Raw genomic sequence first — 23,741 nt, 5'->3', positions numbered from 1 at the left:
TTCTCTCATCTTCCAGTTGGTAGATTCCATTTTATTAAGAATCTCTAACAGGTAGTGGATAGAGTGCATCAAGGACTAAGTTGATTTCCCTTCATTGTTTTCACTATTCTTCATAGCCTATTGTAAGTTTGATCATCAGAGACTGATGTCGAATACCATGCATTCCACAACTGTCTGAAATCTGTAGCCCTCCTTAGTCTCAGCGGTCATATGTATAATGTCTGTTGGCCTCGCACCACCAAACTCCTCGTTGACAAAGAGATTTGGCAAGGATATTGCTGAAAAGAATCTTGCGCGTCACCGGGTCAAAGAATTTCGGCCAGCCAGAGCCGGAGAATCGGCTGAAGCTAATTATCATTTTTCCCACAAAAGCGAATAATAGAAATTGCGTAAAGGTATTCACCAATATATTTCAACTAAGGACAACTTGGAACAAATTTATTGTACCTTGCCATGTTTTGTGCAGTTTTCAAATTCTAGAACCATCACGATGACAGGGCAGCAACTTCCACCATTGGCTCCTGAGAGTGTGCATCTAAAGTTCATATATGGGCAGGCAACTAGTAGAATTGCCCGCGCAGATGGGCAGGCAATGTCTATTATGTACACTTTTTTAGGAAAACATATATAATCCATCTCCAATTTTTCAAGGAATTCTTTTACTCGCCTTTAATTGGATATTATTTTTGTTGGTTCATGATTCAGAGTATTGGAATTAAAATATGGCAAGTTGGCAATAAAATCGATTGAGCTCCCAGCCTATACTTGTTATAAATCGTTGTCCAAAAATATGCATGCAATCAAAGTCATCAATCGTTGATTCACATATTTTAAAAAGAAATTAGTCACATGAAAATAGTATCTGAACTTTCATCAATCGTCATCATTTCTTAAATTTTAACTAGCATATTTACATAAAGATGAACAACCGAAGTTGTACATGGATGACTAGGTCTGTGCCTACCATGGCTACTACTACAGAATATACCTATTAGCACCGCGTGTCGCACACTTAAGGCATCAGAAATGTGTGCAAGAAACATTGCACACTGTTGTTTAGAAACGCTTGTGTGTGGCATATGATCGATAGACAAAATATGTACTTGTTCACCATTTGCAATGTGGTCATTCGCATAAAAATTGATGATAGATAGACCACTGTGCAAATATATCGACCCAATAGACCCATTTCAAGGATGGTATATATTTCGCAGAATGACCCACACCGCACCGCTGACCAGATCGTGCACCACCACCACCATTTCTCTCTATATCTCTCTCTCCTCAGGGCGAGCTTCTTGAGGTCAGGGAGGTGGCCTCCTCGGCGAGCCACTTGAGATCCTATAACGGTGTGATCAGTAGCTTGTTGTCTCTCAATAGGCTGAAGGACTCTCTAGACGACGGTGCCGATGAAGTGACATAGGTGAGCCTCCTTCCTCTACAGGTGGTCCATGGTGTCCAACATAACCCATTATCCTCTCCGCTCTCTACACAGGAAGCTAAGGACTCCAACTCCACTGGTGGGTGTGGCCCAAACGAACACGAGCTCGCCGTGAGCAATGGTGGAGGCGAGCCGCGCTGCTTTTTTTTTTGGTTTGGCATACACGTCAGACATGGGTACCGACGATACCTCATTACGGCCACAAGTGCCCCAGCCATTGTGGTGTACGTTTTTGCATGTTTCTAATGTACCAAACTATAATAGTGGTCATGCATTTACGGAAAAATATTTATTAAAGCATCTCATCAGTTACATGCTCATAGCTACAGTACACATATGTGCCATATAAAGTTTCCTATCCGACACTATATACAACAGACACGAGTCACTGTGCATTTATCGAAGGAAATGTTGCAGCTCATTTTTCCTGATAGTAATGATGCTTACCTTATCTGCGGAAGAAATATTATGATAATTATCTATTTGTTGGCTCATCCGAGAAATTTAGTCTTAAGATTTGTTGGTCTTGTCTCTTGAAGGTGATCATAGGGATAGGCTATGAGTGTGTGTTTATATGGGCGAGTGTTCGTGCAAGTATGTAAACGTCTGCCTTTGTACTGTGTTTCTCAGAGAAGAAAATATAATAGAGTCTCCATCCGTGATATCTTCGTAGTTGTATAAGGGTGTTTGATCAGTAATTCAAAAGGAAAATCTACATTGGGAAGTGGTATGCATATGAGGTGATCGGCTTCTCCCCTCCCTGGCGTCGCCCCTCGGTGGCGACCCGGGGGCAAAACCCTAGCGTCGTGCACCACCTCCCCCTCCCCATCCCCCTTCTCGCCGCTACCTGAGGGGTCGCCGGCTGGGCCGTGCGACCACCGAGGAAGGTGGCGGTGCGGCTCCTCTCCGCCCCATGGTTCGTGTAGGGCGTTGGATCTGGGGCGGCGTCCCTAGCGGCGAGGGCGGCGCGTGCATGGCAGTAGGCGGCGGTCACCCGCACACGGAGACGCATCCTTGGTTGCACGGGCAACGAGGAGGCGGTGGTCGGGGGCTCGGTGCGGGAGCCGACTCTGCCGGTTCCCTGCGCCGGATCTAGAGAGGGCGGCATCTCCGCGCGCGGCCCGGCGAGCCCCATCTGCTCAGGACTCAGGCGTCCTCTGGTTCGTCGGGCCTACAGGCTGGGTGGTGTGCTTAGGGTCAAGGGAGCGGACTGGGGGAAACCCTTGGCCGGCGGTGACGGCCACGACGTCGACGACGCAGCGGGCGCATTTTCCCTCTTCTGGGCGACACCGAGGTACATCCCTTTCCCTCCCCCATGTGTCCCCGATGAAAGTTTGAAATCCTCCATTTGGGCGGCGGTAGCGCTCCGGCGTTGTCACCTTCTTGATGGCGCCGCCTTTGGACAGCAGGGTGGCAGGCTCGGCTCTTGTGCTGAAGTTTGGCCGCCATGGCAGCCGGTGTTCCTCATGGGGCAACACTCTAGTGGCAGGGGTGGATGCCATTTTTTCCCGGCCTCTTCTTTGCCTCTAGTTCGACAACCTGGGTCTTATGCTGCAATTTGTGCCAACAGCGAGTGGTGCCTGTGTATGGTGGCTCTGCGAGGTGAGGCACTCATTCCTGTCTTCATCCCTTTAGGCCACCGGATGTGCCATGTCCACACGTGCTCAGGTAGAGCATCTCCGCCTTCCGACGGCGCGGCGCCCTACGAGCTAGGGCGAGAGGGTAGGGTGTGCCCTCTTCGGAGGCAGAACTAGAGGGTGTGCCAGCCGTGTGTGTTCTCGGGGTCTTGACGACAAACGGGCTTCCTCCGGTGTTGGATCACCCTCCATGGTTTCCCTCCTCTTCGACACGTTCGCGGCAGCGGCGGATTAGTTGTTTCTTGTGTGTCTTGTATCTTGAGCTGTTGTGTTGCTCTGTTCTTTCTCTGTTTTGTGTTGCTTTCTTGGCATATCGGTCCGTAAGGGCTTCATTGATTTAATGCCGGGCCTTGGCCTTTTTTTCTAAAAAGAAGGTGGTATGCATATACACCAAAAGCCAGTGCGACAAACATTCACTTGTTCCTGCATGGAGAAATATGACTGGACACATGTTATAAAGAGACAACCATGTGTAAATGTGAAACCATGGATCTACAGAACATGATTTGGTTAAAAACAAGAGCTAGGTTCATTTATTTGAGATCCATTGGTGGTTGAGGGTGTGAGACCATATACACTATAGTTAATGTAGTGCAACTGATGTCACAAACATCTAAAGAGTGCAGCCCATTTTGTATCCATTCTAACTTCTGACCACCCATACCAGATATCTGCTGACCGGTGACATCAGACCATCCAAAGGGTGCAGCCCACATTGTCGCCATTCTAACTTTTGACTAGCCATAGCCGATATCTGCTGACCGGTGACATCTGATAGTCCAAAGGATGCAACCCACTTTGGATCCATTCTAACTTTTGGCCACCCATATTGGATATCTGCTGACCAATGACATCAGACCATTCAAACGGCACCGCCCATTGTGTACCAAATCTAGTTTCCAGCCATCCATACCAAATTTCACTATTCACAATTTAGGAGACCATGTTAGACTCCTTGGCCATGATCAACTAGTACGTAAAGTAGAGTACTCTATTATGTTTGAGATCCATTGGTGGTTGAGGGGCGTAGACTTATGGACCTCACGTAGGAAATCACCTCTGAAAGTAATGTTCTTTAATTCTAAAATTTGAGGGTCACACTGAACACTGACTCTATGTCCATTGTTTCAACGATATTACAACTCTTTAGGAGAATGTGATTATAACTTTGATCTCGCCACTACATTGTGTTCACATCCATGCGACATGACTTTGTCATTTTGATTTGTGCCGCCGGTGACTGCGACAGCACCAAAGAGTTGTGGTTTCAAGTGCACTGATCACTTTGAAACATCCTTTTTTTTTTGCACAAATACAAATAGAATAATCTTGCAATACAAAAAAGTTTTGCGGTTAGCTGACCCCACAACATACATGTAGAATCGCCGCTGAGTGCAGCTCCTCCGAAAAATGGTGTTATAATTATGGTTTTGTTTTTACGTTGTCGTCGCATCCATGTGATGTGTTATGTCATTACGCTTTGTCGTTTTGGAATTCGATGCCTTCTATAAACAAATATAAATACAAGTGTACACATAGATTTTCTCCACTACTTTAGGTGAAACATATCATTTCCGTACATACATGTGTGCTTGGTTTGTATTATTTGAAACATATTATGTAGCTAGTACTTTCGTGGTTATTGAACAATCTACATTTGGTGGTAACTCTTTTTTTGGGAGAGGGGGGGGGGGTGATTCAATTATTGTTGTGTCAGATTCTATCCCACCATGTGTGTCACCTTATAGGATGCATGGACCACACCTGCCCACTTTGTGCTATTATCTCTTTTGCATTTTTAAATAGCAATGTATTAATTTTTTTATATTATATAAACATGACTGTGTGAAACAGAAGAAACGTTGTTGAGCTATAAATAGCCACCAATGCCCAATTGCCACATTCACGCATACAGAAAAATAGAAGCAAATAGAGCTCTAGGTTTGAGAAACCCCATGGCAGAAAGAGCAGAAGGAAGGCCCTCAGATGCGCTCAGCGTGATGGTCATTGATGAAGATGAGTTCCATGCCAACTCTGCAAAATCCATGCTCTCTGAATTGAACTATTATGGTAAGGTTTTCTACATCCCATGAAAGAGGAACTATCTTCATGTTTATGAAAATATACATTTTCAACGTTTCATGGAAACCATTTCTTCTCATGTTTTGAGATGCCATTACATTCAGATAGTGAAGTTGATCTTGTTTTCCAGTGGCAGTCTATACAAGTCCCATAGAAGCGCTCGGTATTCTTGAAAAGAAAGCACATGATGTTGATTTTGTCATAGCAGCGGTGGACATGGAAGAGTTGAATGGCTTTCAGTTCCTGGAAGCAGCCAAAGATATGCATCGAAACCTTCAAGTGATCAGTATGTTCACTAATAATTGTCTCCAACTGCATGCACACGCATCTTCTTTTATGCGACATTGATAAGTCTTATTTTTTTAAAGCAGTGATGTCAGCAGATACAACAATGTACACAATGAAGAGATCTATTGAACTTGGTGCTCGTTTTTTGGCGAAGAAGCCTCTTGATGCTACTACCATTCACAATATGTGGCAACATCTTGATGTAAAAGTTCTTAGGCTGAACAGGATGAAGTATCTGTTTCAAGGTTGAAATTAACATCTTATGACAAAGTATTTATGCTTATAGTTTCTAGAAAATATCTTAACACTATAATCTAATGGTTCATTGAAAATCTATTTTAATGTACAATTTTTCACATGGCCAATCCAATCAGTCTTTGGAGTACAATACATCCATTTCAAAGTAGATTTCTTTTTATAGATTGGCACGAAACATAAGAGTAAGAGTAAAATATCGTTGCTTCTCTTCAATTATTTTCATGTCTATCTCTTTTTCTTCACCAAGGCAAATAATTACTATTTCCTTCCATGTTTTCAAGAACACACATTTTGTGTCAAACTTTAGCCATCAATTTGACCCCCCCCCCCCCCACAAATGTAGAAGGGCCATTACTTTTTGGCAAAAGTTTAAGAGGTTCAAAAGATAGGTGCTTTGAAATGGAATGAGTCTCTACCAATAAGGTGAGTTGGTGTCGCATGTTCATTGGTGAAGCCTCCCCTCGCCCATGGCATGCATTAACTCAATCAAATCAAATTAAATATTTTGCAATGCCTCTCTTGGTGGGTGTAAGATAATTGCATTAACTCAATCAAATTAAATTGGTCATTCTAGCTATACATCGGACATGGGCAAATCAAAAATCAAAGCAAATCTTTTACATTAACTCAATCAAATCAAATCAAATATTTTGCATTAACTCAGTCAAATCAAATCAAGTCACCTCCTACATTAGAATATGTTGGGTGTAAGGTATATGTCGGATATGAGTGTTGACTGTTGAGTCACTAGAATATGTATGCCTCCGTTTATGAACGTGCAATTAGCTATATGTAATAGTAGTACAAGTTAGAGACGTCTGTCTTAGTGCATGCTTTCCAGAACATTATATTAATTTTCTCAATGTGGTAGTAACCTGAATTGTGTCAAGTAAAATAAGTCTTGCCTTCCTTTGGATTGCACGAAAACATGAAACTGCAAATATTAAAGTATTATATTGTGCACACGCAGGTGTTGGAGATAAAGCGCAAGATGGAGAAGAAGTTGGAGAGTCTGTAGCACAGCAAAAGGATGGAACTAAAACGACCACTCATTTCAAATGGATACCTTTCCTGGAGAGCAAGTTTTTATATGCTCTTCAAATACTTGGAGCAAGTAACTACCCATCTTAGGCCCAAGCACTTTCACTTCAGGATTAGCCTTCTCGATTTAAAATCGATAATATGAAATTATACCTGTTAATTCATTTCAGATGCATCACCCAGCAAGATAAAGATAATCATGAACGTGGATACTGTTACGAGGAAACAAATTTCTGCGCATCTGCAGGTGTGTTCCCAGTACACATTTATTGAACTCTGGAGCATGTATGGAGTCATTTCAAATGAGCTAAGTCAAACATGTAATTTGACTGAAACAAGCCAAAGTGTCTTGTATTAGAAGAAATAATATAAAATGCTTTCGTTTATAAGTTAACAATACAGATGAACAGTGAACCCAAATTTTTGAATTGAACAACAAAACGAAAGGCCTGATATTATATAGTGTTTTCTAGTACCTAATTTATGAAGCTAAAGTTTTCATCTTTGAATGATTGTCTACTAATAATTGTGTATTTTATATTTTCAAGAAGAGAAAAGTATGTTTTTGGTCCCTCAAGTTCCCCAAAAGTATAGACTTAGTCCCTTAAGGTTTTTTGGTATACATTTGGTCCTTCAAGTCTCAAAACCAGATAAGTTTGGTCCAAAACTAGATTTTAAGCACATTGACTGGGTTTGACCAGGTTGACCAGGTTTGAATGATGACCAGTAAATTTAAAAGCATGTTGATTCTGACAAGCATGTTGGTTGTCACAAAATTTCAGATTTTTTGAATTTGTTTCCTATTTTTCTTGAATTTATTGTTCACCAGTCAAATCTGGTCAACGTGGCCAAACCCGATCAAACCCCAATCAACGTGCTCAAAATCTGGTTTTGGACCAAACTTATCCGGTTTTGAGACTTGCGGGACCAAATATATACCAAAAAAATCTTATGGGACCAAGTATATACTTTTAGAGAACTTGAGGGACCAAAAACATACTTTTCTCTTTCAAGAAACATCGAAAACGTATGGAAAGGGAACAAAACATGGCAATGTTTATGGATAGCTACGGGAATTGTGCCTCAAGTTCTAAATCCGTGAAGACTCGTCATACAATCCCTTACATGTCGGGCTATCATTCAGACGACGATGTCCAAAGAACAATGGTGAGCTAACAATGGAAAATTATTTATATATTATATTACTCAGGAAATAAAGTTAACACTTCAGTGATTAATTAGTCTTTCTAATTCATCTCAGATGCCAAGCTTGTTTGGAGACACTCAAGGCGCTGATGTATCTGCAGCAATGCGAAGAGCCTTACAACTTGGGGCTGCTTTTGACGAGTTCCAGTATTCCAATGGTCCTTCTAGTGACGAACCATGTGAAGTTATAGGACATATAACAGGAGAAGATGGCATCGTTGATGAAGCTAATGGCTCAAATTCATCTAGTCATGATCAAGTTGCTGCTCAAACATACAATTCAAGAGCTGCACAAGCAATCACATTCAGGAACAATTATCATGATGACCAAGTCTCCAACATAAGTAAGGTTCCAGTTGAGGGCCTTGTAGACTATCCAGATTCAGAGGATTCTGATTAAGTGGAGATACCTTGATTCAACTAGATATTATTGTTGCCTTATCTTTAAAAAAAACTAGATATTATTGAGTATGGACCTAAAATCTCACTAGACTCTATGGTGAGTTGAAGATTAACATGCAGAGCCGAGTCGGTAATATTAGGGGCCTAATCAAAGTGTCATTATTTTCTTTGAAAGATTTACCAGGACATTCCAAAAAGATTGAATCGTGAGTGCTCAAAACTAAGAAACAAGATAGCTTACTCTCCGATTTATACTAGATATACTAGTTCACTATCCTTGTAAATTAATCATGAGTCAGAACGACATCGTACCAGTTTGGACGAAAAAGACGATTAGGCGTCCCTCATGGACATCCAGGTCGCCGACGAACCCAGCTCCACCCGTAGGGTCAGTTGCGCGCTACCGCTTGGCTGCTTCGAGCGCGCCACCTCGATCTCTCTCTATATGGGAAAGTACCAGCCAAGGGCTCCATTCGCGTGTCGCCGCCCTCGGCCACCAGCAACGCCGAGCGCCTGCCGCCTGTTCCTATAGCTCACGATGTTGTCCGGCTATCATACCGGCTGCGGTGCACTCAACGGCCTTCTTTCCCACTGCTCACTCGGTCTGACATGGAGAGGCCCTGTCACTCGCCGAGTTGTCCAGGCAGGCCTGCTTCCAGATTCTAGGGCCCTTGCCTTTTATTTTTAGAGAATCCAGGGTCTTTGCCTGATCGTGACCGTGCCCAACGGCAGTACATAGAGGGTGCGGCGCACATAGCGAAGCACGAGGTTTACTGTAGTGCGTTTCAAGTTGTTTTGTAAACAGCAAACATATTTTGAAAACACAAAATTCTTTCAAGTTTGTCAATATTTATTGAAAACGCAAACACTTTTTGAAACTTCCAAAAAATATTTTTTGAAATAGCAAACAATTTTTAAAATTTTGAACATTCCTTTCCGAACATTTATTGAAACAGAAGAAAATCAGTAAAACAACCAGAAGGAAGAGAATAAACCTACCTGAACCAGACCGGAACCTTCTAGAAGGTTCCTAAAACCAGGAAACTTAGCGTGAATTGGGTCATCCCATGAGTGTGTTGCATGTGTGAAACTTCAACAATCTGCCACAAATAAGCGATGAATAGGAATTGACATGTGCAACCGCGTGGGCTCGCATGTGGCTGAATTGACGGGTTAGAAATTCGGAGCCCCACAGCTAAAAAACAAGGAAATTCGGGGGCCCTAAAAATTGAAGCCCTTGTGCCATCGCACAGGTCACACGCCCCTAGGCACACGCCTAGTAACATGGAATGGTGGCTAAAACAATATACATATATGGCATGGGGCTGACTGTATCTTACTTTATACAAATAGATGACTCGTTGTGACCATGGCGAAAAAACTAAACGCAGCCAAGAAGTGAGGCTAACTATATGAAACTAAATAAAAACATTGTTGGTCGGGTAACACGACATGGTCGAATCGTGGATCGAAGGGCCGAGTTTCGGCCTTTGGCTCCATCGAAATAACGACTCTCCGTGAGATTTTGATGCTTTGTGGCTTTATGGTTGTATTCCTGGCCAACTGATACACCATGGCATGCTAGGGAAAGCTGATGGTGCGCCCTACCTCCCAGGACGCGCCCCTTGCCTTGTGGCTCCCTCGTATGTCTTCTAGCCTCCTACTGAAAGCTTCCAAGGTCTCTTTTTGTTTAGAAAAAATCATCAAAATGTTTCATCATGTTTGGATTTCGTTTGGTGTGGATTTTCTGAAAAAACCAAAAACAAGCAGAAAATAGAAACTGACACTAGGCACTGAGTTAATAGGTTAGTTCCGAAAAATGATGTAAAATGGCATATAAAGCATACAAGATTGATAATATAATAGTACAAAACAACAGATACGTTGGAGACATGTTAAGAGTGCGTCCAAATACTAAAGAACGAGATCCTCTTATACATCTCTAGCTCGACAATTGCAAGAATCCATTTATCAAGTTCAGTGATCTACAAGGCCATGCAAGCTTTTATCTTACCACCAGTTTATACCTATTACTCTCAGTACCAACATATAATTCATGCAAACAACCAATTGTTATTCAACTCTCTAAACAACTGAATTTCTTACGATTGGGTTTCTATTTTTGTTGCTCGAGGACTATCAAGGTTTAAGCTTGGGGAGGTTGATGAGTGATATTTCTACGCTCATCACACTGTTGTTTGAACGGGATAAGCTTAGAAATTATGAGAAAATTGCTGCAATATTGTCACTATTGACTAATGAATGCGAGAGATCACAAAATCCTTTGTTTATTTTATTTCCACGGGAAAAGAGGCCATACATGAAGAAAATTTATCGTTTATAAGGAAACAAGCAAAATGGAGAAGAAAGGAAGGAAGTAGGAGACGCAACAATTGATACAGAGCAAAAGACGGCGTTTGGTACGAGCGAGAGTAGATTTCATCTTTGGTTTGTTAGTATTGATGACTTCGCAAAGTTGGTTTTGAGAGCCCAGGAATACGTTCCAAAATGTCCCGTCCGCTCAGTATTTTTGTTTTCAAGTTAGCGGTGTTAAAGAAAGACCGGCTCGCATTCAAAAACACGTTGGGCATGCACGATCGCCCGGCTTAGTGTGCGCATCGGTCGCATCCTGCTGGTCTGTTTCGTTCATTGTTAGGTGGATGTCAGGAGTTGCCACAGCCTATTTCCCTCACGTCATGTTGGTCGGATGCCTTGTTTTTAGTTGACTACCCGATATTTGGACTTTGTGATCTGCCCGGATGATTCCAAGTCACCTCGGTCGTTGAGAATAGGAGCCCTGGTTCCGATGGTTCAATTCATGTACCGTAGGGGGGAAGGGTGTGATCGTCCTCTATTGACCCAACTGTTGGGTTGCCCTGGCCGGCTAAAGAAGGACATGAGCAACGATCATTAAATCAGGATGGTTCCTGATACTGTTTGAATGCAAACGAAGGAGAGGGTATCTCGAGAGTTGCGCCATATTGCCATAGGAGTTGATACTACCAGAGGATTAGGTCTCTGTGTCATCACGAGCAAAAGGTATTCATTAAAAGAATGTCTACTATATGTGCCTCCCATAGATTGCTTAAATTTATGGTATTGTAGGCATGTTTTATGATCTCTGTCATTGGGTTGGTTGGGAGGGGAACATGGTTCTGATGGTTGAGGTCGGTTGCGGGGGGAGGGATTGCGGTCGGACTTTCTGTTCGGTCATTGGGTTGCCCTGCCTGGGCAGCGAAACACTTAGGCAACAATCTCCGTTGTCCGTCATTGCTAAATATACAGCGCCTACAAAGGTAATGCAAATATAATTACTTATAGGATATTCACAAGAAAATTCCTTCAAATGGTACACCTAATTTCCGAATTGTTGTTTTTCTGTCACATTTACCATATAAGGGAAGGTCGGAGCATCAAAAACAAATCTGCAAAGAAATCTATGAGAAATTATCGTCATTAAGGCAAATAGAAACACTTCACAAGTCTAATCATTAGCACATAGTTGATAAAAAATCCTTTAAATAGTTTGCTTAACTTCTAGGTTTCTGTTGGTCTCTGCACATTGGCACAAAGGGTCAACTAGTAAACATATAAGATTGTGAGGACCAAGGAACTGTGCACACAAGACTTGGATATTCAAACGCCATACTGAACCCTTGCACCAACACAACCTGAACTCCTAACCACCCTCAACCTAATCAATGTAGGTCTAAAGTTCATCTTCCACGATGTATTACTCTATATTCATATTTCCTAATTTGGACAACAACATTTCAACTCCGGCAAGCTCGCCATTGAAGGCTACGGTTTGTGTGATGGTGTACATGTATGGAAGTTTTACTCACAAACCACGTCATTTACCCTATCATGTGTCAGCACTCCTTCGGTCCATCACACGCACGCGCGTGCACACACACACACACACACACACACACACACAGACACACACACACACCTCAAACAAATGTGGATCCAATCGCATCCGGCCCCAGAATAAGGAAATATGTAACCCCTCCATAGAGTAGTTGCTCCACCTTCCTCCATCTCAGGCGATACGCACCCCGGTCGCATGAGACAGAACAAGGTTGGTGCAGTGTTGTCGTTATGCTCACATGGTTAAATTAATAAGTACCATCCAACCATGGAGCCTCTGTCCTTCACCTCAGCATTCATTAACACGCCTATGACATAATGCGATGGTCCCACCCATCTTGTCAGTTATAAACCATGACGTGTATTCAGTGTTGTATTTTCTCATTTGGCTCTCTCCGGAAGATAGGATGACACATATCCCGTGATACAGTGAATGACAAGATAATTTGGACCATTTGTCGCTGCTTTCGGTTCGCCCGCTCTCATATTGTGCCAACATTATTACTAAAGTGGCTTTTCTGGGTCCTTCGAGACCCTTCCGGTATTAAATACAAGTTCTTTTCTATAAGAACAACCAACATCCATCAAACACCCATCACTTTCTCTTTATCCCTTCCTTCGGCATTCTCTGTTTTCCTATCCCACCAAGTTAAGGTGAGAAGGCGTGAGAGAAGTGTCCCCTCTTGCGTTGCATGGAGAACTGAGCACCGTCGAGGAGGAGGTGGAGGAGCATGACTAGCGGCAGCTGCAGGTGAGCTAATCTGGTGAGCTCATGATTATTGTGTATCTTCTCCATTTGGCTGGTCTCACTCACTGACTCACTACATCCAACAACTCTACAGCTTCGGCGTAGGCAACCTTTTTGACATAATGTCGGAGAGGCTTAATGGCGAGGAAACGATGGAAACGACTCTGGCTAGGGGGCGGGGCCCTCCCAAATGATCTTCTCTGCTATCTTTTGTTGTTCCTGCCTTCCTGTGACTCTGTGCGGACGTGTGTTCTTGCTAAGCGCTGGAGCACACTTTGGAAGTCTGTGCCCGCCCTGCACATCGATGACCCCGACAACTATGCCGCCATAGTGGGTCCAGCAGATTTGTGAACGAGTTTCTTCACCTTCGCACAAGAGTAGGGAGCTTAGCGCAGCAACAGAAACTATTAATTTCCTCAACAGAATGCTTGATTAGGTAATGTAAGGTGGTTTTGACTAATTTAGGTAGTACCAAAGGCACAAATCTGAAGTGTGCATTTTTTACTGGACTAGGACAGTTTGACACCCTCCTCTATGGTTGTTTCTGTAAGCACTACCCAAAATGCTTCCTACCAAATTTAAGTTAAAATATTTGCTCAGTTTCATGTTCCGTTATTGTCCCATTACAAGAATTTCTCAGATTATGCCCTGATAGCTAGTTAGACTAAAACCGAAGAGTTCGTATGAATTCAAGCATTTTGATAGCCAGATCAACCAACAGAATTTCTCACAACATTCCCTGCATTCTTTCTGGTATGAGACTTTCATGTGCTGGTCAATGTATCCTTTGTTGTTTATGCAGGGTTCGATTTCGATCTATATATGATCAGATCATCCTCGTTATTCAAACTTGAGGCCCTCGGATCTAGTGTCATGAAGTTGTTGTGTTTAGTCTACTAGTGTACTATTCATATGAAGTTATGAACTCTGATGTGATTTGTTGTGTTTCGTCTAATAGTGTCCTATTCAAATGAACTCTTATGTATTGTTGTGTAGCTTGTTGCTTGGATGCTGTCATAAATCATATCATGTTGAGGTTTGAAGTGTCGCGGTAGTCCTAGTGCACTTTTGCTCATCTCATGAACTTAGTGTCAGGCCTGTGTGGTAAGATGTTTTAGGCACCTGTCTAGTGTCGTTTCTAGATTGTGCTAAGTAATATGCAACATGTGATTGTCTGGTTCTTTCTAAACATGCCATGTTGATTGAGTGTGTTCATGCTCGAAAATACAAGTTACAATTTCCAGTGGAGGTGGATCTTGCGCTCGAGAAGTATGGGGGTCTTTTCCTGCCGATGTTCCACAACGTCATTGGCACGCCTGTAGCTGCGCACTCTCGAGGTCCATGAAAGGAGTCTGTGAAGGTGCTTTTTAGTTCATGGTTTGCTTCTCTTCTCTCGCAACGGTGAAGACTGATGGCGAGATGGTTGTCACTCAGGGACCCCTATGGGCTTCTCTGTATTTTTATTTTCCTTGATTGTTTGTGCAATGTTGTAGCACATGTATGTCTATAGGTTGTGTGCATCCTAATGATGCAGATGCCGAGGGTCAAGCCTCCTTTTTGAAAAAAATACATGTGTGTTTCTAGATTGTTTGTTAGTCTATATATAATCTCCATTACTTTCTTTCCTCTTGAAAAAGAACACTGCTCAAGGATAGACAACCATCAAACAGCCATCACATACCTACCATCTCATTAATGCTCTTCCCAGCCAGTCCACTCTTTCTCGCCACAACTCCCGTTGGGGAGGTAAAACAGTGGTTGTGGACTTGCAGTGATAAATTCATTAAGGTTTCACTCTTTTCCTTCTTTAGAGAATTCCTTATTTGACCCTGAATAAAAATGTGGTTTCATATTTGTCCTTAAAAAAATCTTCCATATTTGACACATGGTTGAAGTTTTGTTCCTAATACGAAATTCCGTCAATTTTGGTTATTAATGGTGTTGAGTGACGCAAGAAAATACAATTTCCCCCCTGTTACATCCCCACTATGACCAAATAAGGAATAGCCTATCATGAGTTCATGAATGTGTGCGACCTAGACGTAGACGAGCTCGCCGTCAGCAATGGTGGAGGCGAGCAGCGCTGCTTTTTTTTGGTTGGGCATGTACACGTCAGACGTGGGTGCCGACGATGACCCTACCTCATTACGGTGACAGGTGCCCCAGCCATTGTGATGTATGTTTTTGCATGATTCTAAACGTATCAAACTATATATATATTTATTAAAGCATCTCATCATTTATATATTCATAGCTGCAGTACACATTTGTGCCATAGTTTCCTATCCGACACTATAATATACAACAGACATGAGTCACAGTGCATTTATCGAATGAATTGTTTCAGCTCATTTTTTCTGACAGTGATGATGCTTACCTTATCTGTGAAAGAAATATTATGATAATTATAAATTTTTTGGCTCGTCGAAGAAATTTCGTCTTAAGATTTGCCGGTCTTGTCTCTCGGAAGTGCTCATAGAGATGGGCTATGAGTGTGTGCATTCATAAGGGCGAGTGTTCGTGCATGTGCATGTATGTGAATGTCTGCCTTTGTACTATGTTTCTCAAAGAAGAAGAAAACATAATAGTCTCCGTCTGTGGTATCTTTGAAGTTGTATGCATATTATAATGTACATTAGGAAGTGGTATGCATATACACCAAAAGCCAGTGTGACAAACATTCACTTGTTTAGGCTGCATGCATGAAAAAATATGACTGGACACACGTCATAAAGAGACCACCATGTGTAAATGTGAAACCATGAATCTACACAACCTGATTTGATTAAAAACAAGAGCTAGGTTCATTTATTTGAGACCATTAGTGGTTGAGGGGTGCGAGGAACATAAATATTATAGTTAATCTCATGCGTAAATGTGATATCATGAATCTACACAACCTGATTTGATTAAAAACAAGAGCTAGGTTCATTTATTTGAGACCATTAGTGGTTGAGGGGTGCGAGAACATAAACCTTATAGTTAATGCAGTGTAACTGATATCACAAACATTCAAAGAGTGCATCCCACTTTGTATCTAGTCTAACTTTTGACCATCCATATCGGATATCTGCTGACCATTGACATCAGACCAAACAAAGGATGCATCCCACTTTGTAATCATTCTAACTTTTGACCATCCATACCAGATATCGGCTGACCGATGACATCTGATCGTCCAAAGGTTGCAACCCACTTTGTATCCATTCTAACTTCTAACCACCCATATCAGATATCTGAGGACCAATGACATCAGACCATCCAAATGGCGCCACACATTTTGTAAACGTTCTAGTTTCTAGCGGTCCATACAAAATTTCACTATTCACAATTTAGGAGACCATGTTAATTAGACTGCTTGGCTATGATCAACAAGTACTTAAAGTAGAGTACTCTATTGTGTTTGAAAATTTGTTTCTAGTGCAGACTTATGGACCTCACGGAGGAAATCACCACTGAAAGCAATGTTATTTAATTCTAAAATTTCAGGGTCACACGTAAACACTGACTCTAAGTTCATTGTTTAACAATATTACAACTCCTTAGGAGAATGCCATTATAACTTTGATCTCGCCATTACATTGTGTTCACATCCATGTGACATCACTTTGTCATTTTGATTAGTTCAGCCAGTGACAGTGCCAGCACCAAAAAGTTGTGGTTTCAAGTGCACTAATCACTTTGAAATGTCCTTTTGTTACACAAATACAAACATAACTAAACTTGCAATACAAAAAAAAGATTTTGCGGTCAGCTGACCCAACTTACATGTAGAATCGCCGCCGAGTGATGCTCCTCCGAAAAATGTGGTTATAATTGTGGTTTTGTTTTTACGTTGTCGTCGCATCCGTGCGATAATGTGTTATGTCAGTACACTTTGTCGTTTTCGAATTCGATGTCTACTATACGCAAATATAAATATACAAGTGTACAGATAGATTTTCTCTATTACTTTAGGTGTAACAGATCATATATGTGTGCTTGGTTTGTATATATTTCAAACATATTATGTAGCTAGTACTTTCGTGGTTATTGGACAATCTACATTTGGTGCTAACTCTTTTTTAGGGGGGGGGGGGGGGGGGGGGGGGGTGATTCATTTATTGTTGTGTCGGATTCTATCCCACCATGTCTGTCACCATGTAGGATGCCTGGACCACACATGCCCACTTTGTGCTATTAGCTCTTTTGCAAAAAAATAGTAATGTATTATGTTATATATATATATATATATATATATATATATATATATATATATATATATTATACATATGACTATGTGAAACGGAAGAAACCTTGTTGAGCTATAAATAGCCACCAATGCCCAGTTGCCACATTCACACATACGCAAAAATAGAAGCAAATAGAGCTCTAGTTTTGAGAAACCCCATGGCAGAAAGAGCAAGAGGACGGCCCTCAGATGCGCTTAGCGTGATGGTCATTGATGAAGATGAGTTCCATGCCAACTCTGCAAAATCCATGCTCTCTGAATTGAACTATTATGGTATGGTTTTCTACATCCCATGAAAGAGGAACTATATTCATCTTTATGAAAATATACACCTTTTCATGTTTCGTGGAAACCATTTATTCTCATGTTCTGAGATGTCGTTACATTCAGATAGTGAAGTTGATCTTCTCTTTCCAGTGGCAGTATATACAAGTCCCATAGAAGCACTTGGTATTCTTGAAAAGAAAGCACATGATGTTGATTTTGTCATGGCAGCAGTGGACATGGAAGAGTTGAATGGCTTTCAGTTCCTGGAAGCTGCCAAAGATATGCATAGAAACCTTCAAGTGATTAGTATGTTCACGAATTATTTGTCTCCAACTGCATGCACATGCATCTTATTTGACGTTGACAAGTCTTTTATTTTTTTAAGCAGTGATGTCAACAGAAACAACAATGTACACAATGAAGAGATCTATTCAACTTGGTGCTCTTTTTTTGGCGAAGAAGCCTCTTGATGCTAATACCATTCACAATATGTGGCAACATCTTGATGTAAAAGTTCTTAGGCTGAACAGGATGAAGTATCTATTTCAAGGTCAAAATTAACATCTTATGACCAAGTATTTATGTTTATAGTTTGTATGAAATAACTTAACACTATAATCTAATGGTTCATTAAAAATCTATTGACGTACAACTTTTCACTTGGCCAATCCAAATAATCTTTGGAGTACAATACATCTTTCAAAGTAGATTTCTTTTTATAGATTGGCACAAAAAGTAAGAGTAAAAGTAAAATATCATTGCTTCCCTTGAATTATTTCTCATGTCTATCTATTTTTCTTCACCAAGGAAAATAATTACTCTCTCCTTCCATGTTTACAAGAGCACACATCTTGTGTCAAACTTTAGCCATGAGTTTGAACCCCCCCCCCCCCCCCCCCCCCGCCCCCCAAAAAAATGTAGAACGACCATTATTTTGGCAAAAGTTTAAGAGGTTCAAAAGATAGGTGCTTTGAAATGGAATGAATCTCTACTATTAAGGTGAGGTGGTCGTATGTTCATTGGTAAAGCCTCCCCTTGCTCACATCAAGCATTAATCCAATCAAATCAAATTAAATATTTTGCAGTGCCCCTCTTGGTGGGTGTTAGGTTTGCTTTAACTCAAACAAATCAAATCGGTCATTCTAGCTATATGTCGGACACGAGCAATAAAAGAAAATCAAAGCAAATCTTTTGCATTAATTGCATCAAATCAAATCAAATATTTTGCATTAACTCAGTCAAATCACTTCATGCATTAGAATATGATGGGTGTAAGGTATATGTCGCATACGATTGGTGTTTAATCACTAGAATATGTATGCCTCCATTGTAATGCACGGGAAATTAGCTATATGTAATAGTAGTAAAAGTTAGAGACGTCGGTTTTTGGTGCATGCTTTACAGAACATTATATTAATTTTCTCAATGTTGTAGTAACACGAATTGTGTCCAGTAAAATAAGTCTTGTCTTCCTTTGGATTGCACGAAAACATGAAACTGCAGATATTAAAGTATTATGTTGTGCACATGCAGGTGTTGGAGATAAAGCCCAACATGGAAAAGAAGTTGGAGAGTCCGTAGCACAGCAAAAGGATGGAACTAAAACGACCACTCAACTCAAATGGATACCTTTCCTAGAGAGCAAGTTTTTATATGCTCTTCAAATACTTGGAGCAAGTAACTACCCATCTTAGGCCCAAGCACTTTCACTTCGGGATTGGCCTTCTGGATTTAAAATTGATAATATGAAATTATATTTGTTAATTCATTTCAGATGCATCGCCCAGCAAGATAAAGATAATCATGAACGTGGACACTGTTACGACGAAACAAATTTCTGTGCATCTACAGGTGTGTTCCCAATATACATTTATTGAACTTTGGAGCATGTATGGAGTCATTTCAAATGAGCTAAGTCAAACATTTAATTTGACTGAAATAAGCCAAAGTGTCTTGTATTTGAAAAATTAATATAAAATGCTTTTGTTTGTAACTTAACAAAACAGACGAAGAGTGAAACAAAAAAATTGAATTGAACAACAAAACAAAAGGCCTGATATTATATAGTGTTTTCTAGTACCTAATTTATGAAGCTAAAGTTGTCATCTTTGAATGATTGTCTACTAACAATTGTGTATTTAATATTTTCAAGAAACATCAAAAACGCATGGAAAGGGAACAAAACATGGCAACGTTAATGGATAGCTACAGGAATTGTGCCTCAAGTTCTAAATCCGTGAAGACTCGCCATACAATCCCTTACACGCCCGGCTATCATTCAGAAGACATAGTCCAAAGAACAATGGTGGGCTAACAATGGAAAATTATTTATATATTATATTACTTAGAAAATAAAGTTAAAACTTGAGTGATATATTAGTCTTTCTAATTCATCTCAGATGCCAAGCTTGTTTGGAGACACTCAAGGCGTTGATGTATCTGCAGCAATGCGGAGAGCCTTACAACTTGGGGCAGCTTTTGACGAGTTCCAGTATTCCAATGGTCCTTCTAGTGACGAACCATGTGAAGTTATTGGACATATAACAGGAGAAGATGGCATCGTTGATGAAGCTAATGGCTCAAATTCATCTAGTCATGATCAAGTTGCTGCTCAAACATACAATTCAAGAGCTGCACATGCGATCACATTCAGGAATAATTATCATCATGACCAAGTCTCCAACATAAGTAAGGTTCCGGTTGAGGGCCTTGTAGACTATCCAGATTCCGAGGATTCTGATTAGGTGGAGGTACCTTAAATCAACTAGATATTGAGTATAGACTTAAACTCTCACTAGACTTTATGGTGAGTTGAAGATTACCATGTAGGGTCGGGCATATAATATTCAGGCCCTGTGGCAAACTCTGAAATGGGGCCTAATCAAAGTGCCATTGAAAGATTTACCATGACAGTCCATAAAGATTGAATCATGAGTGAGTTCTGGAAACTAAGAAATCAGATAGCTTACTCTCCGATTTAAATGTTTTAAATAGCGGGCTATGGAAAATAGTGGCGGGCCTCCAAATCAGCTATAGCGGAGGCGGAGCTATAACAGGCTATTTGTGAAGGCAACCATTTAGCGGCACCCTACTGAAAGGGTTATAACGGAGCTATAGCCGGCTATTTAAAACTATGTTTTATATTAAATATACTAGTTCACTATTCTTGTAAATTAATCATGAGTGAGAACGACATCGTACCAGTTTGTACGAAAAAGACGATTAGGCGTCCCTCATGGACATCCAGGTCGCCAACGAACCCAGCTCCACCTCGATCTCTCTCTATATGGGAAAGTACCAGCCAGGTCTCCATTCGCGTGTCGCCGCCCTCGGCCACAGCAACGGCGAGCTCATGTTCCTATAGCTCACGCTGTTGTCCGGCGAGAAAGTTCCCTTGTCCGGCTACCAAACCGGTGGCGGCACGCTCAACGGCCTTCTCCCCCGCTGCTCACTCGGTCTGACATGGAGATGCCCCATCACTCGTCGAGTTGTCCAGGCAGGCTTTCTTCCAGATTCTAGGGCCCTTGCCTTTTATTTTTACAGAATCCAGGGCCCTTGCCTGATCGTGGTCGTGCCCAACGGGAGTACATCGAGGGTGTGGCGCACATAGAAAAGCATGAGGCTTACTGTAGTGCGGTTCAAATTGTTTCGAAAACAGTGAACATATTTTGAAAACACGAAATTCTTTCAAGTTTTCAAAACGCGAACACTTGTTGAAATTTCCAACATTTTTTTGAAAAACCGAACAATTTTTTTAATTTCCAAACTTTCTTTCTGAACTTTTTCTTGAAGAAACCCAAACATTTTTTGAGACCAGGAACAATTTTTTAAAATGCAAACATTTTTCACTCTATGAACAAATTTTGAAAAAAAAAGAATTGTTTTGAGATTCTGAAGAGTTCCTTAGAACACAAACATTTTTTCAATTTGAGAACAATTTTTTAAGAACATGAAATTTTATGAAACAATTTGAAGGCATTGTGCCATCGCACAAGTCGCACGCCCCTAGGCCCAGGCCTGCTAGCATGGAATAGTGGCTAAAACAATAGGCATACATGCTATGGGGTTGATTGTATCTTTATACAACTCGTTACGACCATGGCGAAAAAACCAAATGCAGCCGAGAAATGAGGCTAACCATATGAAACTGTAACTAATAGTACATTGTTGGTCATGTAGCAGGACATGGTCGAATCGTGGGTCAACAAGCCGAGTTTCGGCCTTTGGCGCCATCGAAATAACAGCTCCTGGTGTGATCTGGACGCTCTGTGGCTTTATGGCTGCACTCCTGGCCTACTGATACACCACAAGTCCACAACATTCTAGGGAACACTAATGGTGCACGAAAAAACCAACTGAAAGGGAGGAGCTGGTGCGTGGGGCGGCGCTGCCGGCAAGGGCAGTAACCGGCCCTGCTGACAAGAGTGGCGTTGTCCCTAACACCACCAAGGGGAACTGACTGGATCATATCTTTGGTGTCGAACCTGCAGCCGGAGGGCCTTGCCACTCTTGGTTATATCCCAAGACGGGCACAAGTATCATGGCGTCTACCGGTCAAGAATGAGCTCGCGGCGACACCTCGCTCCGGCGAGCGGGTGCATGGGGTTTCTGTTTGATCATATCGCACAAAAATCATAGGTGTCCATGTGCGCTAATGCACTTGCTTTCCTGTCTATAAAGAGAAAAACACATGAGGCAAACCTTTTCACGACATAGTCTTGTGAGCTAGTGACGCATGTTTAATCTTGGTATGTAGACTGACAATGGTGGGTTATCAATCACAAGACGCCAGTTAAGATTATTTGTTTGAGAAATAGTTGAGATAGATTTTGTTCGTGGATAATACTGGACTTTGATATTTGTCTAGTAGCCTCTATAGGACCATTGCCATGCATGGCTCGCCATTGTAACTTGTGAACCTTGAGTCAGTTAAGCTAGTGCCTTACAACAAGAAGCCCGCCATCACCTCCCGCAAGATTTATACCGACTTCTAGCTCGTTCTTCCCGGCGAGCTCGCCAAGCATGAAACCCGCCATCACCTCCCGCAAGATTTTATTAATACATTGCCAACAATTTTTCTATACACATTTAACATTTTTCAAATGTTTGACTAAAAAATTTCAAATACTTGGTTAACATTTTTTCAAATGTTTTATTAACATTTTCTGAATACATGACCAACTTTTTTCGCATATGTTGTATATTTTGCGCATACATTTTTGTACACATGAGAAACATTTTCTTTATATAAAAAAAAGTGCAGCCCGGCGCATGTTGCTCCCGCTTGCGCATAGTCCGGGGAAGGGTCCCAACCACTTTGGGCCTATTATACGCAGCTTTTTCTTACATTTCTGCAAGAGGTTGTTTCCTGAAACATTTTCTTTATACAAATTAATATTTTTAATACATGGTCAACATTTTTCTATACATATTTTAACATTTTTAAATGCTTGATTAATTTTTTTCAAATACAACTTTGATAAAAAAATTAACACATGGTCAACATTTTTACTATACACATTTAAAAGGATTAATGCTTGATGAAATATTTTCAAATACTTGTTAATTATTTCTCAAATGCATGATTAAAAAAAATTAAATACATGATCAACTTTTTTCCCACACACTGTATTTTTTTCTATACATTTTCAGTATACACATTTAACATTTTTTAAATTCTTGGTTAACTTTTTTCAGATGTGTATTTTGCAATATATTTTGTTATTATATTTGGAAGTGTAAATGAGACTAGAAAACGAAAAATAAAACTAAAAATGAGGTGGTGGTCCCCGCGCACCTAGGCTGGCCCATTTAGTGAAGTGCCTGATGCGAGAGCCAGCTAGGTCTCACTATAAGTGGGACATAGCGCTGCCCGAGGACTATTCGGAAAGAAAAAAGCAAGCAAGAGGAAAAGAGGCCTCGAGAGAGACGAACAAATGCGCCGCCTCACGGCCATGTCCTCATCATCCTCCAACTCGTTGCTCCCTGCTCGTAGTAGCAGCGCCATTGCCATGGTGCAACATCTAACTGGTGTCCCGCCATAGAACATGGCGCACCCATCGCCGCCACCTTGTAGCAATGTGGTCGCTATCTCAACATCTTGTCATTAACATTTTAGCATGTAGTATACTCGTCGCCGTCCTCACAGCACCCACAGGCTGCTGTAGTGTCACGGGTGCACCTCCATCACCATCACAGCTCGCCACTATGCCAGTTTCAGCATGTCGCCATGTTGGTTCTAGCATGGCGCGACCACCATGGAGCTCA

At 41.3% G+C, this 23,741-nt stretch overlaps 2 protein-coding genes across 2 annotated transcripts; both read left to right on the top strand.

The window, feature by feature from the left end:
- Positions 1-4,998: 4,998 nt before the first annotated feature.
- On the top strand, positions 4,999-5,777 carry LOC125512898 (two-component response regulator ORR29-like). Its single transcript, XM_048677966.1, has 3 exons — positions 4,999-5,148; positions 5,291-5,446; positions 5,532-5,777. Exons 1-3 carry the CDS (start codon positions 5,034-5,036, stop codon positions 5,696-5,698), a joined length of 438 nt encoding a protein of 145 aa, XP_048533923.1. The 5' UTR covers positions 4,999-5,033; the 3' UTR covers positions 5,699-5,777.
- An 11,563-nt stretch (positions 5,778-17,340) lies between these two features.
- LOC125512897 (two-component response regulator ORR29-like) lies at positions 17,341-18,142 on the top strand. The gene is made up of 3 exons (XM_048677965.1): positions 17,341-17,480; positions 17,625-17,780; positions 17,863-18,142. The coding sequence occupies exons 1-3, from the start codon at positions 17,366-17,368 to the stop codon at positions 18,033-18,035; spliced, it is 444 nt and encodes a 147-aa protein (XP_048533922.1). The 5' UTR covers positions 17,341-17,365; the 3' UTR covers positions 18,036-18,142.
- Positions 18,143-23,741: the final 5,599 nt, after the last annotated feature.

Source organism: Triticum urartu, chromosome 6, assembly GCF_003073215.2.
Source record: "Triticum urartu cultivar G1812 chromosome 6, Tu2.1, whole genome shotgun sequence".
NCBI lineage: Eukaryota > Viridiplantae > Streptophyta > Magnoliopsida > Poales > Poaceae > Triticum > Triticum urartu.
Note: the sequence above shows the minus strand (reverse complement) of the source record. Positions and strands in the feature narration are given on the sequence as shown.